Below are 24,710 nucleotides of genomic sequence, written 5' to 3'. Positions count from 1 at the left end.
AAGGTAGGCCTTGAAATACATCCATAGGTACACCTCCAATTGACTCAAATGATGTCAATTAGCCTGTCAGAAGCTTCTAAAGACATTACATAATTTAATGAAATTTTCCAAGCTGTTTAAAGGCACAGTCAACTTAGTGTATGTAAACTTCTGACCCACTGGAATTGTGATACAGTGAAATAATCTGTCTGTAAACAATTGTTGGAAAAATGACTTGCGTCATTCACAAAGTAGATGTCCTAACCGACTTGCCAAAGCTATAGTTTGTTAACAAGACATTTGTGGAGTGGTTGAAAAACTAGTTTTAATGACTCCAACCTAAGTGTCTGTACACTTCCGACTTCAACTGTACGTGCATATACTATATTGCTGAAACAATTGATTTTCAGGACAAACTCTTAAAATGAATGATCAAAACAAAACCTGGACGCAAATATTATTATATTTCATGAATCACTTACATTTTGGTCAATATGGGGAAAATGCTAAATTTCCTAGAATGCATTAGTTTAACCCTCAAGTTGATCCTGAGGCCTTCAAAAATAATCCAAACAATGAAATCGTTAGTGCATAGAATAGCCAATTATATTTCCACTAAGGTTAAAAGAATATATGAACATTGTTTCCAGAGAAAAGTGATATTCTTTGGTATTTGGAAGTGTGACATGTCAGATTCAATGAAACCCTCATGTTCTATGACTGAGTGGAATTGATTTGAATTGCAATATTTCCTGTCACTCAAACTCAAATTCAAATTCTACATACTGTGGGGGTGTCCAATTCAATTAATAAATGTATTATTTCAACTCGTGAGTTGAATGCGAGTCAATTCCAAACTTCTAAATTGAGCCAAACCCTGGCATGTAATGTCAAAGACAAGTAAACTCAAACCACTCAGACTTTATCACTTGTTCTTCCTTCAATTGATGTGTCACTGTATAACTGTTTCACACTTTCAAAACTGTTCCATTTTCTTTCTCTCTCTCTCTCTCTCTCTCTTCCTCCTCTCAGGTGCTAGTAGACCTGAGCTCTAAGAACGATCGGGGTCTGTACGAGGCACGGGTCAAGGCGGTGGTGGGGGGTCGACCTCTGACCTTTTACAGCCTGGTGGGTTTGGAGAACGAGTCCTTCTACTGTAGCATGCCACGCATCATCGCTCTGGCGCTGGATGATCTCAAAACGTAAACACTATCAACAACAGATCAAACACACGTCAAAGACTCAGTGTAGAAGTGGTCTGGAGTCAGCTTGTGGCGGCAAAGACCAGAGACATTATCTGTTGGGGAAATGAACCCAGAAGTAACCAGGAGACTGGAGACTACTCATTCAGATGGGAGGAGGGAGGGCCAGGCGGTGGGCATCCTAGGAGACCTAAACATAATACACACACACACACACACACACGTGTACACACACACACACACACACACAGAGCTGCCATATCTGTGTCAGTATATCACCTGTGATTCTCTCAAAGCAACTCTTCTTGTACTCTCTGAAGAACACAGACAGGAGTGGGGCGTTACAATATGACATCATTTGACCTCTGACCTCTATCTGTACACACAGCCTTGAATGTGTGCCTTGCAACCGTTCATGGAGATAGCTTGTTGTTCTCCATGGCTGGCATAATGCAGTGAGACACAGCCCATTCTATGAGCCGGTATAAAAAAAAGAAGTTATTCAAAAATGTCTGTCTTTTCTAAACAGTCCTAAAGCATTGATTGTACATGCTGTACGTTGGTATCTTCGTTTTGATATATTTATTTGTATAGAGAGACATGCTTTGTATTTTTGTAAAAAATCTCAGTAAAATTATTATCCCATCTTCTGTGCTTGGTGATACAGTATGCTGTAAGGTAATGTGAAGTGGTGATACAGTATGCTGTAAGGTAATGTGAAGTGGTGATACAGTATGCTGTAAGGTAATGTGAAGTGGTGATACAGTATGCTGTAAGGTAATGTGAAGTGGTGATACAGTATGCTGTAAGGTAATGTGAAGTGGTGATACAGTATGCTGTAAGGTAATGTGAAGTGGTGATACAGTATGCTGTAAGGTAATGTGAAGTGGTGATACAGTATGCTGTAAGGTAATGTGAAGTGGTGATATAGTATGCTGTAAGGTAATGTGAAGTGGTGATACAGTATGCTGTAAGGTAATGTGAAGTGGTGATACAGTATGCTGTAAGGTAATGTGAAGTGGTGATACAGTATGCTGTAAGGTAATGTGAAGTGGTGATATAGTATGCTGTAATGTGAAGTGGTGATACAGTATGCTGTAAGGTAATGTGAAGTGGTGATACAGTATGCTGTAAGGTAATGTGAAGTGGTGATACAGTATGCTGTAAGGTAATGTGAAGTGGTGATACAGTATGCTGTAAGGTATGTGAAGTGGTGATACAGTATGCTGTAAGGTAATGTGAAGTGGTGATACAGTATGCTGTAAGGTGATGTGAAGTGGTGAAACAGTATGCTGTAAGGTAATGTGAAGTGCACAGCAGTGAACGCTTGTCCTCGTTTGAACTCATTCATTCATAAATTTGTAATAATCTATCAATTCATCAATCATGGTCCTTTGAATCAAGGTTGAATCAAGGTCTCATTTGTTTTGTCCATCGTCTACACTGGACCAGAATAAGCATAATGTTGACTCTTTAACATTAGCTTTCCTGTCAACACAGCAGCTGCGGTGATCCAGGCTGGAGGAATGATAGGGGGAAGGGAACCATCACCCCTCATCTCCATAGCCCTTATCCCTATTCCCAGACCCTGGTCATAGATCTGGGATTGTCTTTCAGGTCTGACATGATTTGGATGGTTTGTATACACACTATCAACAAACAATTGGCTTGATCTACCAGAGACAACTGCAGCTGTGTTGATAGACCTACAGTTCACAGATCAGATCTCACCCTGATAGGAAATGTTATTTGGGTGATGATGGTGGTCAGGGTTGGGAAAAAGAAGGAAATGTCTGTCTTAGACTAGCTTTTGTGAAGAAGTTGACTCAGGGCTCAAAATGGAAGTTGAGCCATACAAGATTCAACTAGTCATCTATTATGAAGACCATAATTATTGAATCAGATCTATTGAAGCTGGGCTGGGGGAAAAAAGCCTGCACACACTACATCCTATGCCCATCACTGCCTCAGAGGGAAAGCATGAGAAGTTTGGGGCTCCTAAAAAGAGCTAGCCAGGTTGGGACTCGGGAGAATAGGCAACAGGGCAACAGCTGTATAAACATACTGTAGGCCTATACATCTGTTCCACCACATCAAGTTATCCACCCAGCCTAGCTAGCCTACAGTTTCTTTCATATGGCATTAGAGGGCTTTGGCCCCAAGGTTTGGATCCGAGCTGAAACTTTCGACAGTGGGATCTCTTAAAATGAATAATCACATGATGACTGTGTAAAGTCAGTAGTTGATAAGCTTACATCAGACGTTCAGAAGTCTGTCATGTTGTCATTATATTATGTCAGCGTTCCCCAAACTCTGGTGCACATTTAGTTTTTCACCCTTGCGCTATACAGCTGATTCATATAATTAAAGCTTGATGATGAGTTGATTATTGGAATCAGCTGTGTAGTGCTAGGGCAAAAAAATAAATGTTTGTGGTCCCCAGGACTGAGTTTGAGGACCGCTGTATTATATCATATTATGAGTGTTATGTGCTGTAAACCAGTAGAATAATGATTTTTATTGCTGATCCCATATCCCATCCCAGTCCTGAAATCTGGAAATCAATGCTGATATTCAAGCAAAATTGCAATAATACATTCTAAGAAGTGGTAAATACTGACAAAACAGCTTACCTGGCCTTTAGCCTTTTGTCTCCAACACATAAAGGACGATGGCGAAAATGTTTTGTCTGGCCAACAGACTGACTGACACACATCACAGACACCACAGCAAATGCTCTCCATGCCAGTAAGCAAAGCTATTATCACAAAATCATTCCAAATATGTCCCATACACAAACGATCTCCCAAGGGACTCGGTAAGCTGAGCCTGGCTGTGAACTACAGGAGCAATATTAGAGGGATTTTTCCATCAGGGTGCGAGTTGCTGTCGCCTCATGATGGCAAGCAGCTGTCGCCTCATGACGGCTAGCTGCTGTCGCCTCATGACGGCTAGCTGCTGTCGCCTCATGACGGCTAGTTGCTGTCGCCTCATAACGGCTACAGTAGTTGCTGTCGCCTCATGACGGCTAGTTGCTGTCGCCTCATGATGGCTATTTGCTGTCGCCTCATGACGGCTACAGTAGTTGCTGTTACCTCATGACGGCTAGTTGCTGTCGCCTCATGACGGCTAGTTGCTGTCGCCTCATGACGGCTAGTTGCTGTCGCCTCATGACGGCTAGTTGCTGTCGCCTCATGACGGCTAGTTGCTGTCGGTCGCCTCATGACGGCTAGTTGCTGTCGGTCGCCTCATGACATCTAGTTGCTGTCGGTCGCCTCATGACGGCTAGTTGCTGTCGGTCACCTCATGACGGCTAGTTGCTGTCGCCTCATGACGGTAACAGTAGTTGCTGTCGCCTCATGACGGCTTGTTGCTGTCGCCTCATGACGGCTATTTGCTGTCGCCTCATGACGGCTACAGTAGTTGCTATCGCCTCATGACGGCTAGTTGCTGTCGGTCGCCTCATGACGGCTAGTTGCTGTCGCCTCATGACGGCTAGCTGCTGTCGCCTGATGACGGCTAGTTGCTGTTGCCTCATGATGGCTAGCTGCTGTCATCTCATGACGGCTACAGTAGTTGCTGTCATCTCATGAGGGCTAGCTGCTGTCGGTCGCCTCATGACGGCTAGTTGCTGTCGCCTCGATGGCTAGTTGCTGTCGCCTCATGATGGCTAGTTGCTTTCGCCTCATGACGGCTAGTTGCTGTCGCCTCATGACGGCTAGTTGCTGTCGCCTCATGACGGCTAGCTGCTGTCGGTCGCCTCATGACGGCTAGTTGCTGTCGCTCGCCTCATGACGGCTAGCTGCTGTTGCCTCATGATGGCTAGTTGCTTTCGCCTCATGACGGCTAGTTGCTTTCGCCTCATGACGCTACAGCAGTTAATGTCGCCTAATGACGGCTAGCTGCTGTCGGTCGCCTCATGACGGCTAGTTGCTGTTGCCTTATGATGGCTAGCTGCTGTCGCCTCATGACGGCTAGATGCTGTTGCCTTATGATGGCTAGCTGCTGTCGCCTAATGACGGCTAGCTGCTGTTGCCTTATGATGGCTAGCTGCTGTCGACTAATGAGGGCTAGCTGCTGTTGGTCGCCTCATGACGGCTAGTTGCTGTCGCCTCATGATGGCTAGTTGCTGTCGGTCGCCTCATGACGGCTAGGTGCTGTCAGTTTTTCCCAACCACCGTGCTTCTACATCTGCATTGCTTGCTCTCTGGGGTTTTATGCTTGGTTTCTGTATAAGCACTTTGTGACAACTTCTGATGAAAAAAGGGTTTTCTAAATACATTTAATGGATTGAGAATTGGTCTGGTAAACAGGCAGCTATGAAAAATATACATGACAACTCACAGGGTAAATATTATGTTCTACAGCTTATCATGAGGTAATCTAACTCAGGTGAGTAGAACCTCGGGACCTCCTTAATATTAGAGATCGCACATCAGCTGTTGTTACCAAAGAGACACACACTACCCCTTTGAGCTTACCTGACACTGTCGTTCTATCCTGCCGATGCATAGAAAAATAACTAGTTGTATATTATCCATGTCCTTATTCAGCCAAGTTTCTGAGAAGCATCGGATATTACAGTTCTTCAGGTCCCGTTGACAGGATAGTCTTGAACAGAGCTCATCCAGTTTGTTCTCCAGTGATTGTACATTCACCAGTAGAACAGAGGGTAGAGACAGTTCATTTACTCGCCGGTGAAGTTTCATCAGGGTGCCCCCACGTCGACCTCTATATCGTAGTTTCATCAGGGTGCCCCCACGTCGACGTCTATATCGTAGTTTCATCAGGGTTCCCCCACGTCGACCTCTATATCGTAGTTTCATCAGGGTGCCCCCACGTCGACCTCTATATTGTAGTTTCATCAGGGTTCCCCCACGTCGACCTCTATATCGTAGTTTCATCAGGGTGACCCCACGTCGACCTCTATATCGTAGTTTCATCAGGGTTCCCCCACGTCGACCTCTATATCGTAGTTTCATCAGGGTTCCCCCACGTCGACCTCTATATCGTAGTTTCATCAGGGTGCCCCCACGTCGACCTCTATATCGTAATTTCATCAGGGTGCCCCCACGTCGACCTCTATATCGTAGTTTCATCAGGGTGCCCCCACGTCGACCTCTATATCGTAATTTCATCAGGGTGCCCCCACGTTGACCTCTATATCGTAGTTTCATCAGGGTGCCCCCACGTCGACGTCTATATCGTAGTTTCATCAGGGTTCCCCCACGTCGACCTCTATATCGTAGTTTCATCAGGGTGCCCCCACGTCGACCTCTATATTGTAGTTTCATCAGGGTTCCCCCACGTCGACCTCTATATCGTAGTTTCATCAGGGTGACCCCACGTCGACCTCTATATCGTAGTTTCATCAGGGTTCCCCCACGTCGACCTCTATATCGTAGTTTCATCAGGGTTCCCCCACGTCGACCTCTATATCGTAGTTTCATCAGGGTGCCCCCACGTCGACCTCTATATCGTAATTTCATCAGGGTGCCCCCACGTCGACCTCTATATCGTAGTTTCATCAGGGTGCCCCCACGTCGACCTCTATATCGTAATTTCATCAGGGTGCCCCCACGTTGACCTCTATCGCCGTAACTTTCTCTTCCGAGTTTCGGGGATGAGGGCCTGGTCCGGGATTAGCAGTATGTCCTGTGCCTCCGAATCTTTGAAGTGGAAATCTTCATCCAAATCGAGGTTAGTGATCGCTGTTCTTTTCGGTCATAGGAAACAAAGGTGAAAACATTATGTACAAAAAAAGTTACAATCAGTGTAAAAAAACACACGAAATTAAATAATTGGTAAGGAGCCCGTAAAAGGGCCGCTACACATTCCAGTTCCGTGTGTGTGTGTGTGTGTGTGTGTGTGTGTGTGTGTGTGTGTGTGTGTGTGTGTGTGTGTGTGTGTGTGTGTGTGTGTGTGTGCGTGTGTGCGTGCGTGCGTGCGTGCGTGCGTGCGTTGTGACAGCTGACAATGCAGTCCTGGGATACACAGTAGGAGTGCAGCGCTCCAGAAATACTTTTAGGGCCATAAGACAGTAAACCCTCCCCTGAAACTGACACAACCCTGACCACCACACACACACACACAAACGAACAACTACACCCCACCCCTGCCACACACACCACACATCACCCCTCACCCCTTGGCAGGTGGCAGCCAAACCTAAAGAGTAGTATGAAACGATAATAATCTCAGTCCCAGAGATGGCAGCAGGATCTCAACGCTTTCCACCACTCGGTCTATGGATATTTCTCTTCATCTTCACTACTGGTAAGAATGTTAGCATCCACTTTACTGTATAAGCATGGCTAGTTTCTAGAGGTATTTCAATTGGTATTTTATTGGTATTTATTGGAATGTCAGGGTATGGGATGAGTAGCTTATACAGGTTTTCTGAGCGGTCGGTAGAAGCATTATGACAATTAGTTTAAAGCTTTATACAAACACTTCAAAATGGCACAAATGTTTTGCATGGTTAAAAAGTGTCACTAGAGAACAGAATAAACAATTAAAAATAGTTGAGCTATTTTTGTGTGTTCCAAAAAAAAGGCCCTTAGAGAAGCTGTCTTTTGATTAAAAACTTCTTAAGCCTAGGCGAAAGCATGCCATGCGATTGTTTGAGGACGGCACCCCACATCAAAATATTTTTCCACCGGCACAGGTTTCATAAATTCACAAATAGCGATTAAATATTCACTTACTTTTGGAAAATCTTCCTCTGATTTGTCATCCAAAGGGTCCCAGCTATAACATGTAGTGTTGTTTTGTTAGATAAAATCCTTCTTTATATCCCAAAAAGTCTGTTTAGTTGGCGCCATCGATTTGAGTAATCCACTCGTTCAATATGCAGAGAAAGGAATCTGAAAATCTACTCCTAAACTTTGTTTCAACAAGTCAAAATATGTTTTTATTTACTCATCAGATACCCTAAAATGTAATCAAACTATAATATTTCTTACGGAAAGAAGTATGTTCAATAGGAAACCGATTTTAGCAGGTGCGTCTTGTCTTCATGGCGCGCCCAAACACGAATTTCCAAGACTGTGTCCCTGTACTAAAACTGATATTTCTTATTCGTTTTGGAAGTTACAAGCCTGAAACCTTGAACATAAACTGCTGACACCCTGTGGAAACCATAGGAATTGCATCCTGGGAGCTGGAATTCAGTATGCCCCTATACTTTCCATTGTAAGAGCACGGTCCCTCAAAATAAACACGAATTTCCAAGACTGTGTCCCTGTACTAAAACTGATATTTCTTATTCGTTTTGGAAGTTACAAGCCTGAAACCTTGAACATAAACTGCTGACACCCTGTGGAAACCATAGGAATTGCATCCTGGGAGCTGGAATTCAGTATGCCCCTATACTTTCCATTGTAAGAGCACGGTCCCTCAAAATAAACTTTTTTGGGGTTGGGGGTTCTCCTACCATATCTATTGTGTTATATTCTCCTACATTATTTTAACATATCTACAAACTTCAAAGTGTTTTCTTTCCAATGGTACCAATTATATGCATATTCTCGCATATCTTGACAATGTTTGTTTTTTATGTCTTTGAAGTTGGAATAAAATACATATTTTTATCTGTTTGTATATAACATTGAAAGAATAATTTGCTGCAGGAAAAACATATCACATTCACAGTATGCTACACCACATGACCAAAAGTACGTGGACATCTGCTCGTCGAGCATCTCATTCCAAAATCATGGGCATTAACAACCTCCACTCTTTTGGAAAGGCTTTCCACTAGATGTTGGAAGTTGCTTCCATTCAGCCACAAGATCATTAGTGAGGTCGGGCACTGATGTTGGGTGATTAGTCCTGGCTCACAGTCGGCGTTCCAATTCATCCCAAAGGTGTCCGATGGGGCTAAAGTCAGGGTTCTGTGCAGGCCAGTCAAGTTCTGCCACACCGATCTTGACAAACCATTTATGTATGGACCTTGCTTAATGCACGGTGGCATTTTCATGCTGAAACAGGAACGGGCCTTCCCCAAACTGTTGCCACAAATTTGGAAGCACAGAATTGTCTAGAATGTCATTGTATGCTGTAGCATTAAGATTTCCCTTCACTGGAACTAAGGGGCCTAGCATGAACCATGGAAAACAGCCCCAGACCATTATTCCTCCTCCACCATAATTTACAGTTGCCACTATGCATTGGGGCAGGTAGCGCTCTCCTGGCATCCTCCAAAGCCAGATGGTGAAGTGGGATTCATCACTCCAGAGAACGCGTTTCCACTGCTCCAGAGTCCAATGGCGTCGAGCTTTACACCACTCCAGCCGACGCTTGGCATTGCTCTGCCATGGAAACCCATTTAATGAAGCTCCCGACTAACAGTTCTTGTGCTGATGTTGCTTCCAGAGACAGTTTTTAACTCGGTAGTGAGTCTTGCAACCGAGGACAGATGATTTTTACATGTCACGTACTCGGCTGTCCCGTACTGTGAGCTTGAGGGGCCTACCACTTCACGGATGATCCGTTGGTGCTCCTAGACATGTCCACTTCATAATAACAGCACTTACAGTTGACCGGGAAGCTCTAGCAGGGCAGAAATTTGACGAACTCACTTGTTGGAAAGGTGGCATCCTATGACGATGCCACATTGAAAGCCACTGAGCTCTTCAGTAAGGCCATTCTAATGCCAATGTTTGTCTATGGAGATTGCATGGCTGTGTGCTTCATTTTATACACCTGTCATCAACGGGTGTGGCTGAAAAAGCTGAATCCACTCATTTGAAGGGGTGTCCACATACTCTTGTATATATCGTGCAGTTTTAGCTGACATCCAACCTTGTGTGTTCCCCTATTGAAGTATTAATAACTCACTCTATCTCCCACTATCTCCCTCTACCTCACCCTATCTCCCTCTATCTCACGCTGTCACTATTTGTCTCTCTCACTCTAACCCACTCGGCGTCTCTCATTGTATCTCACCATGTGTCTCTCTCTATCTCACTCAATCATTTTGTCTCTGATTGTATCTCAGCAGTGGCAGGGGTGAACCTGGAGGGGGAGCTGTTCAAGGACCTGATGATAGGCTACAACAAGAACGTCCGGCCCATGGAGAAGAGTGGTGACATCACACAGGTCACCGTCAAGATGACCCTCACCAACCTTATTTCCCTGGTCAGTGTGTGTGTGTGTGTGTGTGTGTGTGTGTGTGTGTGTGTGTGTGTGTGTGTGTGTGTGTGTGTGTGTGTGTGTGTGTGTGTGTGTGTGTGTGTGTGTCTCTGTGTGATCATCTTGCTTTCCATCCCTAGAATGAAAAGGAAGAAGCCCTTACAACCAGCGTCTGGATTGAAATGGTAAAATCCCTTGTCGACTCAGGTTAAACACTCACACAGTGGCTTAGTACCACACCATGTCTCCCGACTCTTTGTCTTCGTTTCCTTTCATATTCTATTTGTTATCTGCTTTTTCCATTGTCAGAAATGGTGTGACTACAGGCTGAGTTGGGACCAACCTCCCAGGTCTATCCTGTACGGAAACCTCACCTCCCAGATGAGGATCCCCTCCAAGAGCATCTGGCTGCCTGACATCATCCTGGAGAACAAGTGAGTCTAGAAAGCATGATGTAAAATCATCACTTAACGTGCTGGCCAAGGGAACACTGCAGATTCATGATAACGGCATCCATGTTAGGAAGTTGTCAGATGTCAGAAAAAATCCCATACATAACCTCCCTCCTTTCTCTCTCTCTCTCTCTCCAAAGTGTAGACGGAAAGTTTGAGATAGCCATGTACTGTAACGCCCTGGTGTCTCCTGGTGGCTGTGTGTACTGGCTGCCTCCTGCCATCTATCGCAGCGCCTGCTCCATCACCGTCAACTACTTCCCCTTCGACTGGCAGAACTGCACCATGGTGTTCCGGTATGGGCGTCACAGTCACACACACCCCACTAATGACTAATCTCAACTGAAAATAACCACCAGCTGCAGGTAGCCTAGCGGTTAAGAGCGTTGGACCAGTTACCCGAAAAGGTTGCTGGTTCGAATCCCCAAAAAGGAAAATGTGTAAATAAAACTGCCGTTCTGCCCTTGAGCAAGGCAGTTAACCCCCTGACAACAACTGCTTCCTGGGTGCCGATGACGTTGATTAAGGCAGCCCCCAACACCTCTTTGATTCAGAGGGTTTGGGTTAAGTGCAGACTAGACATTTTGGTTGCAACTGACTAGTTCGCCCTTAACCTCCCTGGGCCGTTATACTGTATACCCCTTCAGCAGATCTGAAAGAATTGAGTGGAGGCTGGATTCAATCCGCATCGCAAAGCTATGTTAAAATGTAAAGTTAATTTTCCGATTCAGTCAACACATGCAGCATTTACTGTGAATGCAGTCTCTGCGAACACAGGAACATTGCCTTTAAATTTCAATCGAGCTATAACGTGGATCTTTCGCGATACGGATTTAATCCAGCCCAAAGTGTATGCAAAATTGTCTGGGAAACCAATCGATTAAACCGCAAATATAAAAAATATCATTAGTCAATATGAGATGTAGCTTATTGGTGTGTCAGTGGAGGTTCTGTGTTTTTGGTTTCACAGTTATGGATGACTGTGTTTCCTCTATCCCTGTGTTCAGTTCCCAGACCTACAACGCAAACGAGATAGAACTAGTTCTCACAGAGGAGGAAAACCAGCCTGTGGAGTGGGTGGTGATCGACCCTGAGGCTTTTACAGGTATTGTAGTAACCCTACGCCGCAAACACCTTGATTGATTTATGTGTTTTTTTTTGTGAGCGTATGAAAAAAACTAGGGACATTAGGGAACAGAGGATAACATGAGAGCATTTTACAAAAAGACAATACATTTTCATAGAATCGTCAATAAACGTTCAATTCAATTTGGGTTCTGTTTGTTAAAAACAAATACAAAGTTCTTGCATCATCTGGGAACTGAACAGGATTCAAACCTCTTGTTCTCTTGTTCTCTCGTTATCTCATTCTAGACAGAATTATATAATGTTCTAAGCAGCTTACATGGAAGCCATGACACTATTCATATTAACTCTAGCTCTCGTCTGTTGCCAGAGAATGGGGAGTGGATCATCAAACACAGGCCTGCTAAGAAGCTGATTAACCAGCGCTACACTAAAGATGAGTTAGAGTACCAGGAAGTGGTGTTCTTCCTGATGATCCAGAGGAAACCTCTGTTCTACGTCATCAACATCATCGTTCCCTGTGTCCTCATCTCATCCCTGGGCCTGCTCGTCTACTTCCTGCCTGCCAAAGGTGACGACTGCATGGACTCACACACACATGTACACACATATGCACACAAGTTCGCGCACACACACGGACGAATACACATGTACACGCGTATGCACACCCACGTTCACGCGCACACACGTTCATGCACAAACACACACACACACACTCACATACTCACCGTCCGCACATTCACCTAACCTACCCGGTAACACCTCTGATACACCTATAGATGCTTGTGCAATCCAGTACATACAGTATTTAATTGTCTGATGATGAACTGTGTGTCGCTCCGAATAAGAGCTGCTTAATGACAAAAATATAAATGTAAATGTAGATGTTTATCAACTGATTGACTCTCTGTGCTTGTGATCCGATTTTGGTTTTGGTCAGCTGGGGGTCAGAAGTGCACCGTGTCCATCATGATTCTCCTGGCCCAGACTGTCTTCCTCATCCTCATAGCCAACAAGGTTCCAGAAACCTCCCAGACTGTTCCTCTTATCGGAAAGTAGGACCACTTATTTTAATATAATTTACTTAGACTATATTTTACTGCTTTCCTTTAAGTAAAATGTTTTAAACTTCTTCAACTACCACAAAAATACTTCTAAAGAGTGGAAGCAAGTCACACAATTTTCTTAATGGAAAACAACCTTCTAGTTGTAATGTTATTCTATTAAAAACAAAAAAAACTATGTTTTAAGTGAGAAGTAGCCATTGGTCGGAAGAGAGGAAAGCCATTGGTCGATAAAGAAAGGAAATTCACGAGCCCCACAATGCCTACTGTACTTTACCCATGCTCTACCAAGGTTTTCCAGCACACAGCTTTGACCTACTACAGCAGCTATGTTGGTATTGTACTTCAGACTATGTGTAAGCAGGTTGATTAGGATTCAAACCTTCTCAAACTAATTCATACTCTTAGAGGAGGTTCTCCCACAATAATGTGATTTGTACCACATACAAGATAAAGTATTGGATTCTTCCCACATCACACTAAGACATTACCCCATTCCACTACCTTTTCAAGATTTTTTTTATTATATCAAAGCTGGCTTATATAGAGCATCAGATTTGATTGAGTGAGCTGTTTTGTCTTGTAGTAATGTGGTGCCTGCCTGTATTTCCTTAAATCTTTAATTTTGCAAAAAATGTCAAAATATTTAATAACATATTTTTTTGACAGTAGGTGTCCAACATAACAACAGGTCACTCATATAGAGGTCTATAACAGAAGTCTATAGAGCCTGTCTGCAGTCCTGATTTCTGTAACCGTTAGCTTTAATGGCTTCATGTGTTTTGTAGGTACCTGATGTTTGTCATGTCCGTGACCACCATCATAGTAATGAACTGTGTCATCGTGCTGAACCTCTCTCTAAGGTCCCCCAATACACACATCATGAACAATAAAGTCAGGAAGGTAAGACTGTAAAACTGTGACCAGCAAGTTTGTCAGAAGCGTCCCACGCCTCTAATGTGGTTTTATATGGTCCTCTGCATTACTCGATGGCTTGTTAGGCATAAGGGAAAGTTTGGCTGATCTGGACTGGTAGTGTTGACCAGGGATGGGGTCAATTCAGGAATTAAACTGAAATTCTAATTCACAAATAGATTTAAAAAAATCTAATTTGAATGATTTATCAATAAACTAAGGACAAGTAATCTATGTATATATATAAATAGACTTCCTGAATTGAGTGACTTCAATTCAAATTGGCCCCATATTTACATTTATATTTTAGTCATTTAGCAGACGCTCTTATCCAGAGCCACTTACAGGATCAATTGGGTTTATGTGCCTTGCTCAAAGGCACATCAAAAGTTTATGCTAGGGGATTCGAACCAGCGACCTTACGTTATTGGCCCAATGCTCTTAACCACTAGGCTACCTACCCCAACTCTGGTGTTGACCTTTGACCCTTGACAATGTTGACCTCAGGTCCTGCTGAACATCCTGCCTCGGCTGCTGAGGATGCAGATGCGACCGTGGACACCGTCTGAGGACTGTGACTTCAGTGATGGAACCGGTAATGGTCACAGTCACAGTACCGACAGTGGGAGTAACATATTTCTAGTCCCCTGCCGGCGCCGCAGCTCCCTAGGACTCATCATCAAGGCAGAAGAATACGTCATGAAGACGGCCCGGTCTGAACTCATGTTCTCCAGGCTCAGAGAGAGAGACGGCCTCATGAAATCTGCACTGGATAAGATCTGTGAGTACGGTTACACATAGAATATTACAATGGGAATTCACTGTACTTACCCTCCACTTAGGAAAAGGATAAGGGTTGGTATAAGGGTTAGGGTTGAACCAGCAGCTGGACATGAAGCTAGGGTTGGGTTTGCTGCTGTAAGTACAGTGTAATTACACAATAATAAGGGTAGTTTAATGTAAAGTGTTACCATATTTTCAATCTTAGCTGCGAGAAAATTGCAAGAAATTTGTATAGGTTAATTCTCTGTTTTAACCTTTGACCCTAGATAACAGTCTTGAGGGGGGTACGGCACAGGACCTGGGGACCAGCCTGGCCCAGGCCTCACCGGAGGTGCGCCAGTGTGTGGAATCCTGCAAACATATTGCCAAGAGTGCCAGGCAGCAAAACAACTTTGAGAGTGTGAGTCTCCCAAATTCTTTTCACCCACCTGGGTGATGCACAGTTACCATTTTGTGCCAGAACATGTTTCACTCTGTAATACCGTTCATTACTCTTTCATTACTGAAAGGAAACTGATTTCCCAACATTTAGAGTGATTCTCCACTTCTTAGTCTCCCCTCTGACCTGTCCCTCTGATGCCACAACAGGAGAATGAGGAGTGGTTCCTGGTTGGCCGGGTGATTGACAGGGTGTGCTTCATCGCCATGGCGCTGTCGTTCTTCATGGGCACCATCGGAATCTTCCTGATGGGGCATTTCAACCAGCCCCCCTCCGTACCTTTCCCTGGTGATCCCAGGAAGTACCTTCCTCCGTTAGGGAATAACATCACCGATCTCTCTGGGAATGACACTGGTGAAAATCTACTGGGTTGAGAAATGTCTATAAACCAGGAAGAGGTCTGAAAATGGCCCTAGAAAGGAATGGGTTTTAGCACAGGTTATTGTGGCTACAGAAACCCTTGAGAGATCTATGGTTATGTATGTATTGGTGGTCTGAGACTGAAACTAAACCATGTGGGTCTGTCACAGGTTTTGCAGTTTATGAGTTTGCTCATTCAGTGAGACAACAAAGATTTTGACAGTGGATTATAGATGTCCATACTAATTACAAAGGGATATGCTTGACCATACACACTGATGCCTTGTATGATATGTGTGTTTCAGAGAAATGGTTGAAGGTGGTATTTTTGAACATAGATATTACCACTGAGTAATATGTTAAGGTTTTATCACACTGTTATGTTTACTTTCTTTAAGGCAACCCAACCTGGACTCAGGGGTAGACGTAACCTAATAAAGGTAAATCCAGGACACTCCAATTAATATGATATGTTACGTTTCGTATGGTATGTATTAATTTGTGGATGTCCATCATCCATTTCATATAATATGTTACGAATTACAATTTGTACAATATGTTACGGATTTCAAAACATATATGTTCCGAATTACAATTTGTTGTTACTAACGTTAGCTAGGTGGCTAACGTTAGCTTGGCTAGGGGTTAGGGTTAAGGTTAGGATTAAAGTTAAGCTAACATGCTAAGTAGTTACAAAGTAGCTAAAAGGCAGTAAGTAGTTGTAAAGATGCTAATTAGACAAAATGCTAAAGTTGTACGTGATGAGATTCACATTTCACATTTACATTTTAGTCATTTAGCAGACGCTCTTATCCAGAGCGACTTACAAATTCAAACACACAACCTTTAGTTTGCTAGACCTTCGCATTATACGTATACCCATCCACCCCGAACAACCATCCTACTTAAGTTACCTTCTATCTTATGTAACCATACAGAACATAATATATCATATTAATTTGAGTGTCTCGGATTTACATTTACTATGTTACGTCTAATCTATGAGACCAGGCTGGGCAACCATCATCCATCATGTTTTTTGTAAGATAGTTAATTTAGTTGTGATTTTGATATTAATCAGCGAACACAGTGTTCTCTTTTCTAGATTGTTGATCATACACGTGTTTTTTGTTGTTGTTCAAAGATTAACTTTGTTTCATTAAAAGTAAAGGTATAACAACTTTTGGTAGTATGGGTGTGAGGCAGAGTCAGAGAGACCAGTGGGTGAACCCCCCCCCCACACACACACACACACACACTCCCATACAACATAAACACACGTTTGTGAGCATAACAAACACACGCATGGTAACACACAAGCACACAGACATGCATATAACTTATTCTCGCAAACACACACACACACACACACACACACACACACACACACACACACACACACACACACACACACACACACACACACACACACGTGTACACACCCACACACAAAGTAGAGCACGAGATAGAAGCCTACTTCACCCATCCCTGTTTGAAAAACGCAGCTGCTTGCTTGCTAGACACTAACTTCAATCAACAGATGCCAGGGAGTGGACATCAGAGGGTAAGTGCTTGACAAATGGCAACATTTAAAAAGCTGGAATTGTATTAAGATGGTCATACCATGAATCATTTAGCTATTTGAGGACCCCTTTAGGTATAACATATACAGTTGAAGTCGTAAGTTTACATACACTTAGGTTGGCGTCATTAAAACTTGTTTTCAACCACTCCACAAATTTCTTGTTAACAAACTATAGTTTTGGCAAGTCGGTTAGGACAACTACTTTGTGCATGACACAAGTCATGTTTCCAACAATTGTTTACAGACAGATTATTTCACTTATAATTCACTGTATCACAATTCCAGTGGGTCAGAAGTTTACATACATTGACTGTGCCTTTAAACAGCTTGTAAAATTCCCGAAAATGATGTCATGGCTTTAGAAGCTTCTGATAGGCTAATTGTCATCATTTGAGTCAATTGGAGTTTTTAAAAATGTTTATTTCACCTTTATTTAACCAGGTAGGCTAGTTGAGAACAAGTTCTCATTTGCAACTGCGACCTGGCCAAGATAAAGCAAAGCAGTTCGACATATACAACAACACAGAGTTACACATGGAATAAACAAACATACAATCAATAATAATGTAGAAAAATCTATATACAGCATGTGCAAATGAGGTAGGATAAGAGGTAAGGCAATAAATGGGCCATGGTGGCAAAGTAATTACAATATAGCAATTATACACTGGAATGGTAGGATGTGCAGAAGATGAATGTACAAGTTGAGATACTGGGGTGCAAAGGAGCAAGATAAATAAATAAATAAATAAATAAATAAATAAATACAGTATGGGCATGAGGAAGTTTGGATGGGTTATTTACAGATGAGCTATGTACAGGTGCAGTGATCTGTGAGCTGCTCTGACAGCTGGTGCTTAAAGCTAGTGAGGGAGGAAAGATTCTCCAGCTTAAGAGATTTTTGCAGTTCGTTCCGGTCATTGGCAGCAGAGAACTGGAAGGAGAGGCGGCCAAAGGAAGAATTGGCTTTGGGGGTGACCAGTGAGCAGGGGCGGAAATCCCGGGGGGGACGGGGGGGACACGACCCCCCCATCCTGGGAAAAATATGATTTGTCCCCCCCAATATATCACTGAAACATAACTATGTAATTTAAATAATATTAATAATACGCAATGAAAGCAATTGTGCTGATTATAGACACTTAATAGCGCCTTTTTAAGTTTCAAAAGATTGCAACCCCCCCACCCTTTGCCTCACAATGGTTTGATCCACTGCTAGTTCCTTAGCTTGTTAGGTAACAGAGAGGTCGTATCTACTGGCTGAAAGGCACTCAATGCACGTAACTGACGTGAGGTTAATCCAGTCAATCGCGCACACACACTAGCTGAATATGCAGAGCTAGCGCGCAAATATTAACTATTAAGCTAGCTAGTACCTATTCCATTTATGTTGCTTCGTCAAAGATGGAATCAGCATGCAGATGATGTAAGTTAGTGCTTCAAATCCCTGTGATAAGGTTAGCGATAAACTGAAATCCAAACTGAACAGAACTACACTCTCTTCTACCATTGTCTTAAATATATTTAATGGTCTCGTTGCAAAAGCTAAATTGTCGCAAGTGAACTTTTATTTATTTATTTTATTTCACCTTTATTTAACCCGGGTAGCAAAGATTATAGCAAACACCACTGAAACTGAATTGGTGCTCGCTAGCTTTGCAAATTCAGCTATTGTTGGAAGCCAGCCAATATGAAACAAACTATTAAAATTACAAAAGGTTGCAGCATATGTTGTGTAAATGGTGAACTCATACAGCTGTCAACTCTTGTCATTTTAATCCGTTTCACATTTGCTAGCTACCTTTTATATCGAAGCCCAAATAGAATGATTGAAGATGATAGAAGCCCATCTCCTACTGTAAATAACCTACACACTGTGTGTGTAGCCAGCCAGCCAGGTAGAAAAATGGCAGAAAAATAAAAGACGGACATCAGAGTATTTTTCAATACACCAAAACGCATAGTAAGAACCCTAGTAGCCTAATATCTCAAAGACTAGTTGATAAAATGTTCATAAGAAAGAAATGAAATTCTAATGGAAATGTTTCACAATGATGTCATTAGGCAGAGCAGGCAACAGATGGCACACAGACAGCAGAGTTGGGGACAGATATGCAGGGACAGACTGGCAGAGACAGGGAGTCTCAGGTAAGTTTGTTGAGTCTTTGTTTGGCAACATTATGAAAGGTTCTCAATTTTTTTGACTTGTAAAATAGGAACATAATTGGAAAATGCCATGGATACCCCCACTCTCAACTTAAACTGGTGACTGAACTAAGATTTGTTAAAGGCAATGGTATTGCTGTTGTGATTAGTTGTGTGGTTTTGGGTACCGGTAGTTAGGAGTACGGCAAACACCTTATTTCTTTGGTTCCTCAATATACATTTACCATATTACAATGTAGGCTACGTGTTACAGCACTACTTTTGGTGTCCCCCTCAGGAATTGCTCTTGAGGAAATTTCATGTAATTGTCCCCTCCAAAGTTGATATCAGATTTTCGCCCCTGCCAGTGAGATATACCTGCTGGAGCGCGTGCTACGGGTGGGTGCTGCTATGGTGACCAGTGAGCTGAGATAAGGTGGGGCTTTACCTAGCAGAGACTTGTAGATGACCTGGAGCCAGTGGGTTTGGCGACGAGTATGAAGCAAGGGCCAGCCAACGAGTTCATACAGGTCGCAGTGGTTGGTAGTATATGGGGCTTTGGTGGCAAAACGGATGACACTGTGATAGACTGCATCCAATTTGCTGAGTAGAGTGTTGGAGGCTATTTTGTAAATGACATCGCCGAAGTCGAGGATCGGTAGGATGGTCAGTTTTACGAGGGTATGTTTGGCAGCATGAGTGAAGGATGTGTACCTGTGGAGGTATTTCAAGGCCTACCTTCAAACTCAGTGCCTCTTTGCTTGACATCATGGGAAAATCAAAAGAAATAGCCAAGACCTCAGAAAAAAAATTGTAGAACTCCACAAGTCTGGTTCATCCTTGGGAGCAATTTCCAAATGCCTGAAGGTACCACATTCATCTGTACAAACAATAGCACACAAGTATAAACACCATGGGACCACACCGCTCAGGAAGGAGATGTGTTATGTCTCCTAGAGATGAACGTACTTTGGTGCGAAAAGTGCAAATTAATCCCAGAACAACAGCAAAGGACCTTGTGAAGATGCTGGAGGAAACAGGTACAAAAGTATCTATATCCACAGTAAAGCGAGTCTTATATCGACATAATGTCATGCCCTGACCTGAGAGAGCCGTTTTTCTCTGTTTAGTTAGGTCAGGGTGTGATATGGGGTGGGCATTCTATGTGTTTTATTTCTATGTTTTGGCCGGTATGGTTTCCAATCAGAGGCAGCTGTCTATCGTTGTCTCTGATTGGGAGCCATAGTTAGGCAGCCTTTTCCCACCTGGGTTTTTGTGGGTAGTTGTTTTCCGTTTAGTTGTCTGTTGCCTGACGGAACTGTTTGCTTTCGTTTTTGTTTCTTTGTTTAAGTGTTTCATTAAAATAAATAATATGAGCACTCAACATGCTGCGTTTTGGTCCATTCCTTTTGACAATCGTAACACATAACCTGAAAGGTCGCTCAGGAAGGAAGAAGACACTGCTCCAAAACCACCATAAAAAAGCCAGACTACGGTTTGCAACTGCACATGGGGACAAAGATCGTACTTTTTGGAGAAATGTCCTCTGGTCTGATGAAACAAAAATAGAGCTGTTTTGCCATAATGACATCGATATGTCTGGAGGAAAAAGGGGGACGCTTGCAAGCCGAAGAACACCATCCAAACCATGAAGCACGGGGGTGGAAGCATCATGTTGTGGGGGTGCTTTGCTGCAGGAGGGACTGGTGCCCTTCACAAAATAGATGGCATCAAAATTGTGGATATATTGAAGCAACATCTCAAGACATCAGTCAGGAAGTTAAAGCTTGGTCGCAAATGGGTCTTACAAATGGACAATGTCCCCAAGCATACTTCCAAAGTTGTGGCAAAATGGCTTAAGGACAACAAAGTCAAGGTATTGGAGTGGCCATCACAAAGCCCTGACCTCATCCTATAGAATATTTGTGGGCAGAACTGAAAAAGCATGTGTGAGCAAGGAGGCCTACAAACCTGACTCAGTTACACCAGCTCTGTCAGGAGGAATGGGCCAAAATTCACCCAACTTATTGTGGGAAGCTTGTGGAAGGCTACCTGAAATGTTTGACCCAAGTTGAATAATTTTTAAGGCAATGTTACCAAATACTAATTGAGTGTATGTAAACTTGGGAATGTGATGAAAGAAATAAAAGATGAAATAAATAATTCTCTCTACTATTATTCTGACATTTCACATTCTTAAAATAAAGTGGTGATCCTAACTGACCTAAAACAGGGAATATTTACTAGGATTAAATGTCAGGAATTGTGAAAAACTGAGTTTAAATGTATTTGGCTAAGGTGTATGTAAACTACCGAAGGTTTTGAAGTGTCTGTCCTATATCTAGGAGATATAAGAACACTCAGGAAATATTTAGGTTTTTTGGGATACATATTTAACCCCATATTTTTGTTGGCGCAAAACTACCTCCATATTTCTATTAATTTGTATTGGTACCTTCAGACGAGTCCCGTGACACTTGTGGGGGTCGTAGAGCAAAATGTAGAACACCATCGTGTTTGTGAGAGTCTACCCTTTCCACAGTGGGGTCATATTAGTTTACAGGCCGTTCGGACGCTACAGACATTTTCGTGAGAAGACTGATTTTCGGGATGTCTCATGGTCGGATAAACACTGCTGTAGCCCGGCCACCTTCCACCATAGATGTGGAATAACGGATGTGGTGGATTGAGATGCAGCCCATGCAAAACAACAGATACAGTATCTCTAGTTTAAACTGACAGGATTGTTCTATTATATTACATAGATTGACGCACCAGTGCATCAATAGACTCATGTTTTTTTTAAGGAACCACTGTGCAATATGCTACACATTGTTGTGAGTACATGTTAATATTGGGATGATATTGTGATCATTTAAGTGATGGACAGGAATGTTTCATTATCATTGTGCTAATTGTGGGAGCCCAGGGCTCAGATCATTAATTCATAAACGTTTACTATAGCTATAACATTGCACAACATTGACAGACAACTATGGAAGAGAATAAACACGAGGCTATTAGTTATATCTGTTATAGCTGGAGTATTTTTCCTGTCTTATCTGGTGTCCTGTGCGAATTTAAGTATGCTCTTTCTTTCTTTCTTTCTTTCTTTCTTTCTTTCTTTCTTTCTTTCTTTCTTTCTTTCTTTCTTTCTTTCTTTCTTTCTTTCTTTCTTTCTTTCTTTCTTTCTTTCTCTCGGAGGACCTGAGCACTAGGACCATGCCTCAGGACTACCTGGCCAGATGACTCCTTGCTGTCCCCAGTCCACCTGGCCATGCTGCTGCTCCAGTTTCAACTGGTCTGCCTGTGGCTATGGAACCCTGACCTGTTCACCCTGACCTGACCTGTCCCAGACCTGCTGTTTTCAACTCTCTAGAGACAGCAGTTGCGGTAGAGATACTCTGAATGATCGGCTCTTCTGGCATAGCCAGAAGAGGACTTGCCACCCCTCATAGTCTGGTTCCTCTCTAGGTTTCTTCCTAGGTTCTGGCTTTTCTAGGGAGTTTTTCCTAGCCACCGTGCTTCTACACCTGCATTGCTTGCTTTTTGGGGTTTTAGGCTGGGTTTCTGTACAGCACTTTGAGATATCAGCTGATGTAAGAAGGGCTTTATAAATAAATTTGATTTGATATTAGTTTAAAAGTATATAATTTATAGCTAGGCTAATTTTAAGATCCAACCATTATAAACGGTAAATCTGTCACGCCCTGACCTGAGAGAGACGGTTTATTTCTCTATTTTGTTAGGTCAGGGTGTGGGGTGGGCATTCTATGTGTTGTATTTCTTTGTGTTGCGCCGAGTATGGTTGCTAATCAGAGACAGCTGTCTATCGTTGTCTCTGATTAGGAATCATACTTAGGCAGCCTTTTCCCACCTGTGTTTTGTGGGTAGTTATTTTCTGTTTTGTATTCATTACCTGACGGAACTGTTTGGCTTTTCGTTTTGTTTCTTTGTTATAGTGTTTCATTGTTTAATAAATAATATGAACACTTACCACGCTGCGCTTTAGTCCCCTCTCTACGACAGCCGTAACAGAACTACCCACCACCAAAGGACCAAGCAGCGTGGGCAGGATGACTGGACCTGGGAGGAAATCCTGGATGGGGCAGGACCCTGGACAAGGCCTGGGAGTATCGCCGTCCACAAGAGGAGATAGAGGCAGCGAAAGCGGAACGGCGATACTGGGAGGAACAGGCAAGGGAACAACGGAAGCCCGAGAGGCAGTGGCAAAAATATATTGGGGGGGGGGGGGCACACGGGGAGATTGGCGAAGTCGGGGTTGAGACCTGAGCCAACTCCCCGTGCTTACCGTGGGGAGCAAGTGACCGGGCAAGCACCGTGTTATGCGGTGATGCGCACTGTGTCGCCAGTGCGCACTCACAGCCCGGTGCGCTCGGTGCAAGCTCCTCACCGTTGCCGTGCTAGAGTTGGCCATCAGCCAGGAAGAAGTGTGCCGGCTCAGCGTTCCTGGTCTCCAGTGCGTCTCTTCGGCCCAGGTTATCCTGCACCAGCTCTACGCACGGTACCCCCCGTTCACCAGCACAAACCAGTTCGTCCTGTGCCAGCGCTCCGCCCTTGCCGGGCTAAATTAAACATCCAGCCAGGACGGGTTGTGCCAGCCCTAAGCTCCAGACCTCCAGTGTGCCTCCACGGCCCAGTATACCCTGTGCCTGCTCTGCACACCCAGTCTCCTGTGCGTCTCCCCAGTCCTGTGAGACCGGTTCCAGCTCCACGTAGGAAGCTTCCAGTGATGATCTATGGTCCGAAGCCTCCAGTGATAATCCATGGTACGAAGCCTCCAGTGATAATCCATGGCACGAAGCCTACAGTGATGATCCATGGCCCGGAGCCTGTAGGGATGATCCATGGCACGAAGCCTGTAGGGATGATCCATGGCACGAAGCCTCCAGTGATAATCCATGGCCCGGAGCCTGTAGGGATAATCCACGGCCCAGTATACCCTGTGCCAGCTCTGCACACCCAGTCTCCTGTGCGTCTCCCCAGTCCGGTGAGACCGGTTCCAGCTCCACGTAAGAAGCCTCCAGTGATGATCCATGGTCCGAAGCCTGTAGGGATGATCCATGGCCTGGAGCCTGTAGGGATAATTCATGGCACGAAACCTTCAGTGATAATCCATGGCCCGGAGCCTGTAGGGATAATCCACGGCCCAGTATACCCTGTGCCAGCTCTGCACACCCAGTCTCCTGTGCGTCTCCCCAGTCCGGTGAGACCGGTTCCAGCTCCACGTAAGAAGCCTCCAGTGATGATCCATGATCCGAAGCCTGTAGGGATGATCCATGGCCCGGAGCCTGTAGGGATAATTCATGGCACAAAGCCTCCAGTGATGATCCATGGCGCGGAACCTGTAGTGATGATCCATGGCACGGAGCCTGCAGCGACGGTCTCCTGTCCGGAGCCTACAGCAACGCTCCCCAGTCCGGAGCCTCCAGCGACGGTCTGCAGCCCGGAGTCTCCAGCGGCGGTCTGCAGCCCGGAGTCTCCAGCGGCGGTCTGCAGCCCGGAGTCTCCAGCGACGGTCTGCAGCCCGGAGTCTTCAGTGGC

The 24,710-nt window shown here is 44.0% G+C and overlaps 1 protein-coding gene across 1 annotated transcript; it reads left to right on the top strand.

Moving 5' to 3' along the window:
* Positions 1-7,261: 7,261 nt before the first annotated feature.
* On the top strand, positions 7,262-16,595 carry LOC106569667 (cholinergic receptor, nicotinic, gamma). The gene is made up of 12 exons (XM_014141228.2): positions 7,262-7,457; positions 10,183-10,322; positions 10,457-10,501; positions 10,626-10,750; positions 10,909-11,064; positions 11,776-11,873; positions 12,225-12,425; positions 12,795-12,909; positions 13,707-13,821; positions 14,341-14,614; positions 14,883-15,016; positions 15,205-16,595. The coding sequence occupies exons 1-12, from the start codon at positions 7,391-7,393 to the stop codon at positions 15,427-15,429; spliced, it is 1,695 nt and encodes a 564-aa protein (XP_013996703.1). The 5' UTR covers positions 7,262-7,390; the 3' UTR covers positions 15,430-16,595.
* Positions 16,596-24,710: the final 8,115 nt, after the last annotated feature.

The sequence above is a fragment of the Salmo salar genome, chromosome ssa14 (assembly GCF_905237065.1).
Source record: "Salmo salar chromosome ssa14, Ssal_v3.1, whole genome shotgun sequence".
In the NCBI taxonomy this organism is placed as follows: Eukaryota; Metazoa; Chordata; class Actinopteri; order Salmoniformes; family Salmonidae; genus Salmo; species Salmo salar.
This window is presented reverse-complemented; position numbering and strand designations above follow the sequence as displayed.

What these genes read in the sequence shown, in the direction of transcription:
- LOC106569667 (XM_014141228.2), top strand. Translation starts at nt 7,391, where the DNA reads ATGGCAGCAGGATCTCAACGCTTTCCACCACTCGGTCTATGGATATTT. An exon ending in CGACCCTGAGGCTTTTACAG is followed by an intron (nt 11,874 to 12,224) that starts GTATTGTAGTAA and finishes GTCTGTTGCCAG; the next exon opens with AGAATGGGGAGTGGATCATC. An exon ending in ATCTGCACTGGATAAGATCT is followed by an intron (nt 14,615 to 14,882) that starts GTGAGTACGGTT and finishes CTTTGACCCTAG; the next exon opens with ATAACAGTCTTGAGGGGGGT.